Raw genomic sequence first — 5678 nt, 5'->3', positions numbered from 1 at the left:
CTGCCCTTTGTTCAGAGTAACTGTGATTGGACAGAGCACATTTCTGATTACAAACCTAGTTTTTGGGGCTGTAACTCCTTTTAGAATGAGTTTATACAGAACAGTCATAACAATCGCCGCTGCTCACACACCAGTTTCTCTCTGGTTATTCCGCCAGTTGGAATGACAGTAACTCTGGGCACAAATACTTCTCTGTACGATACAAACAGCGCTTACACTTTTCCCCTTGTGCTTCTGTGTAAGAGTTAAACTGTGTGTTTAGGCAGAAATGCTCCGTTGTTACACGTATGGATCTGAACGCACGGTTATTGCTCGCTGGTTGCACCTACATGCTTATAGGCACGATACGGGTTTTTTTGCACTAAAAAAACTGGAATTTGAATTATGTTTCTAAAACTCAAATGTCTTGTATTTATTAAGTGTGAAAAACCTGAAAACACGAATGTAAAAATTCACCATCTGAAAGCCTGTGAGTTTCTGTAGAAGTCAATGGGAGGCGTTTGTATGGGAAGGCAAAGGGGAATACGGCTGAGAGATTTGTATGAGGAAGGGAATGTGTCAGAGTTATGGGGACGGGCTGAACAGTGTGTGGCGTCTGTGCCTTGTTCAGCATAAATAGCCCAGAACTAGGGGCAGCGGCAGCCGGCACAGCACCGCGGGAGCAGCGACTATTAAGTGAGCAATTGCCAAACTTTTTATACCCCCCCCCCAAACCACAAGTTTAGATGAAACGGAAGTTCACATTCAGACAATATGTGCGGAAAAAAACTCCATAAATCATCTTTATTATTTTCAATGTTTAGTTCTGAAGCTACAGACCATATAAGCTTTGGATCAGGGCGGCCAACACTCTGCTCTCTCTGCTTTTATTCGGCAGCCTCTGGGAAATCCCTTCAGAGAGAGACAAAAACAGAAAGCTTTGGCACACAAATTAGAATCTGACTAAACCAGTTTCTCAGTAATAGTTGCTGTACAAGGGGCCTCCTCTGCTTGTTTCACTGAACCCACTTTAGTTTCTCAGCGCTAAAACGTTGCCTCGTGGATGCGCTTCCCGGAGATGGTACAAACTAAACAAAAATGCCCAAAATGAAAGAATAAACAATGAAGTACTAAATCCAGTGCAGGTTTCTAAGGGAGCTCCTGTATTGCTTGCCAACTTGCAGCCATAGGGGGTACAGCGCTAATGGAGATGTGACGGTTAGTGATGAGCGAATCGGTCCCATTTTGCTTTGCTGAACAATTTGCGAAACTTTGCGAAAATGAGTGAAATAGCAAAAAAGCTGAGTTAGTTTATGGCGTCTCTTGGAAGTAACAGAGAGAATTAATAATGGTTTGCTCATATCTTATCAACATGTAAAAAACCATTTCGTTAATGAAACCTCCTGAGTGATGTATTGGGCTGCTTCTATAGTGAATAAAGGAAGGACAACAACACTGTGATTCTTGGGTTACTGCCTGGCGCCTCACTAGCTTCCTAGTGGATCCATGCGCTGAAGCCTTTTCATTTGGCCAAACTGTATCACTTCCAAATCAAACTGTAAATGCAACTGCTTTGCTTTCTATGTATATATGTATGTATGTATGTATGTATGTATGTATGTATATATGTATGTATGTATGTATGTATGTATGTATGTATATATGTATGTATGTATGTATGTATGTATGTATGTATGTATGTATGTATGTATAACTTTATTTATAAAGCGCCACAAGGGTACGCAGTGCTGTACAGTCTTACAATATACAGGTATGGGATCCCTTATCTGGAAACCCATTATCCAGAAAGCTCCGAATTACGGAAAGCTCATCTCCCATAGACTCCATTTTAATCTAAAATTTCAGAATTTTAAAACTTTTTCCTTTTTTTCTGTAGTAATAAAACAGTACCTTGTAATTGATCCCAACTAAGATATAAATAAGCCTTACTGGATGCAAAACAATACTATTGGGTTTAATTAATGTTTTATTGATTTTTTAGTAGACTTAAGGTATGGAGATCCAAATTACAGAAAGACCCCTTATCCGGAATACCCTTGGTCCCAAGCATTCTGGATAATGGATCCTATACCTGTACATAATTACACACAGGGAGGACAAGTGTTATGATAAATACAACAAATAAGTATAAATACATAGGGAGTAAGTGCCATGTGGTATGAGACACAGTAGGAAGGAGGTCCCTGCCCCATAGAGCTTACAATCTAAGTGATATATATATCAGGGCACAAAAGGCATTCCTTGGGAGCCCAATATATGTGAAATCAAAAAAAAAAATAATCCACAAATGAAAAAGAAAGAAAGAAAAGAAAAAAAATAAGAGAACAAGAGAAAAAAGTAAAAAAACTGAAAAAATAAATAAATAATACAATAAACAAAAAGAGAAAAGGGGATTATAGTGCAGTAACAACCTGGGCTTCATTTAATTAGTTTAAAAAAACAAAGTGCTGTAGTGCATTTAATACAAAGTGCCGTAGTGCATTTAACACAAAGTGCCGTAGTGCGTTTAATACAAAGTGCCGTAGTGCATTTAACACAAAGTGCCGTAGTGCGTTTAATACAAAGTGCCGTAGTGTATTTAATACAAAGTGCCGTAGTGCATTTAATACAAAGTGCCGTAGTGCATTTAATACAAAGTGCCGTAGTGCATTTAATACAAAGTGCCGTAGTGCATTTAATACAAAGTGCCGTAGTGCATTTAACACAAAGTGCCGTAGTGCGTTTAATACAAAGTGCCGTAGTGCATTTAATACAAAGTGCCGTAGTGCATTTAACACAAAGTGCCGTAGTGCGTTTAATACAAAGTGCCGTAGTGCATTTAATACAAAGTGCCGTAGTGCATTTAATACAAAGTGCCGTAGTGCATTTAATACAAAGTGCCGTAGTGCATTTAATACAAAGTGCCGTAGTGCATTTAATACAAAGTGCCGTAGTGCATTTAATACAAAGTGCTATAGTGCTCTCTGTGCAATACAGGGTTAGGCATTTGCCCCAACACTTTCAGATAACAGCCAATAAACAAGTACTACACCTGCCCTATAAAACCATGTTAAAAACATGTTGCACTAAATAAAAGCAATAACAAGGTGCTTTCCCATGGCGCGGCGCTCCTCTCCTGCTCCGACTCACAGCAAACATTGAATCTTTTTGCCATATAGAAAACCACAACTTGTTGAACAATAGGCTTTTTTTTTAGAAGATTTTATTAAATTGGTGGGAGGGAAATGCTTAGCCAATGGGAAGTAACTTGGGGAGCATGCTCAATTCAGTTTCCCTCAGACCTTTGGAGTGGCAACATCTCTTCCTGAGAGAGAGTGTGGGTGTTAGAGTGCCGTGTGTAACAATTTGCCCTTTATTCCGAGTGACAGTGACTGGGGCTGAGCACATTATTACAGCCCAGTCATTAGAAACCTATTCCCCCCATTCAGCGCAGATGTAACAACTTGTGCAATGAGTTTACCCAGAACAGTCATAACAATTGCCGCTGCTCACATACCAGTTTCTCTCTGGTTATTCCGCCAGTTGGAATGACAGTAACTCTGGGCACAAATACTTCTCTGTACGATAAAAAACAACGCTTACACTTTTCCTTTCGTGGCTTTACATGCCGGAAGGCACACTTGTTGTTGTTGGTGACATCTGTAAAGAGTTTCAGATTCTCCCTCCTCCATGTATTTCAGTGAGACAGGCGCCCCCTGTGGCTGCAAAGTGCAGTTGAACAGAAATGTGTCTCATTCAGTAGAACCGGTTTCCCTTCAGTGAATCTGCAGATGGAATGACAGTCATTGTGGGAACAAACCCTTCTGTGTATGGGACGGGCGGCACTCAGGCTCTGCCTTTTACTCCTGTTTTCATTATGGGTTTCAGTGTATGCTTATTGCTTATCTGTTACAGTGTGCAGTGATACACGGCCGGGCAAAGCGCAGTTTCTATACCTGTAACTACTATTGTACACCCCCCCCCAATCTAATCCAATATTCAGATAGAATAACATATAATACGTGATCACATGATCATAATCTCTATCTTGGTCAGGTAGTTTGACATGCGTTGTTTTTAAAGTGCTCAGATCTGATTTTTTTCACAATTGGATTTGTGGGCATTGAAAAGAAATGCAGCGTGTCCGAGCTCCGGTATAAAGGCGCCATACACGTAACAATTACGATCTTTCCTGCGATCTTTACTACGATCGTTCGTACCCTCCGCTGATGTTCAGGGCTGAATGGTCGGATATGGGGGTAGGAACAATAGGGATTCTACCTCTACCTGACGGTTCAGCCCTAAACGCAGATTTTGCTTGTTCGCCTTCAATGGAACCCAATTAAAATCCTTTGTCCCGTCCGATCAACAAGATGACCAATATTTTCGATAACGGTCGTCTCATCGATCCACCGTACCGAATATTGTACGAAGTCTCGTTTGGTCGTTGGCAAAAGTCGGTGGCCCCACCCATGAGGTGGAGCTTTTGCCTATAAAACTGGACATGCTCTCATAGCCAGGTAAAATAATAATATTTGCATTTGCAATAACTGCTACTTGACCAATCAAAATACAGACGGAACAAACTGCCTGTAAACGAATCATCCGCGGTACCAATGACACCAGGAGAGATAAACTGCCTAGCGCCGCTCGCCGTGGCCACGACTATTCTCTACTTGCTCGTACGGCCATCGAGCGCTAGTTCCCCAGAATGCCGTTGGCCTGATAGAAGCGAGTTTATTGACAATGAAATACTCAAAGCCTTTGATAACCTGCAGCCAAAGGAACAGCATCAGGATTATTGTCTTTTTGAAATTCCCGACAGTGACTTTATCCACAACAGGTCTCGGGGGGAAGCGGCAGCCATAGTATTCGCAGTCTACAATGAAACCCTGAGCTTTTATAAGAAGAAGGTTCCTAGGAAGCTGCTGAAGCTTCTGCTACGGAGACTAAAGCAGCTGGGTCGGTGTGTTACAGGCACTGCGCAATATAAGGCTGTTACAGACGCCATTTGTAAGGAATACAGAGAACTAAGGCAGAAAGCCCGGGAGTGGGGTAACACTACGTGTGCCCGGAGTATCTTTTGGGCTTTGGGGAATAAATTACAGCAGGCCGTTCAGCTCTCTTCTCTTATGACAAAAATGTATCTCATGAGTAAAACCTCTTAGCGTTCCTATGTCTATTAATTAATAAATAAATCAAATGAAACTCTCACTGTTCATCCGCTGCATTTATTGATTTCACAGTTATTGTTAGGGAGGCACCAAATCCAGGATTCAGTTTGGGGTTCGGCCAAGATTCGGCCTTTTTTTGCAGGATTTGGATTCGGCGAAACAAATACGAATCCGTAAATCATGTGACTTTTCATATTGGGATTCGGTTGGGTATTCGGCGCATCCCTAGTTATTGTACACTGGTTACAAGTATTTAAAGGCTCTGTTGGTTGAAGTTGAACCAATGAAGTTGCTTTGTCCATTCTGTCAGCCCAAAGAACATATCAGGGATCTCCCTCTTCTCTCTAAGAGTCACGCTGTGAATTCAGCTGCTTCTTTCTCTATTTATATATATCAGGGAACAATAGGCATTCCTCAGGAGCCTATCAGATTTGAGTGAATGGGTGGGAGGGAAATGCTTAGCCAATGGGAAGTGACTCGGTGAGCATGCCCAATTCAGTTTCCCTCAGACCTTTGTAGGGGTAA

The 5678-nt window shown here is 41.4% G+C and overlaps 1 protein-coding gene across 1 annotated transcript; it reads left to right on the top strand.

Moving 5' to 3' along the window:
• Positions 1-4595: 4595 nt before the first annotated feature.
• LOC116409508 lies at positions 4596-5147 on the top strand. The gene has a single exon (XM_031898168.1). The coding sequence runs from the start codon at positions 4596-4598 to the stop codon at positions 5145-5147; it is 552 nt and encodes a 183-aa protein (XP_031754028.1).
• The last annotated feature ends 531 nt before the right edge of the window (positions 5148-5678 follow it).

The sequence above is a fragment of the Xenopus tropicalis genome, chromosome 3 (genome assembly GCF_000004195.4).
Source record: "Xenopus tropicalis strain Nigerian chromosome 3, UCB_Xtro_10.0, whole genome shotgun sequence".
Classification (NCBI taxonomy): Eukaryota; Metazoa; Chordata; class Amphibia; order Anura; family Pipidae; genus Xenopus; species Xenopus tropicalis.
This window is presented reverse-complemented; position numbering and strand designations above follow the sequence as displayed.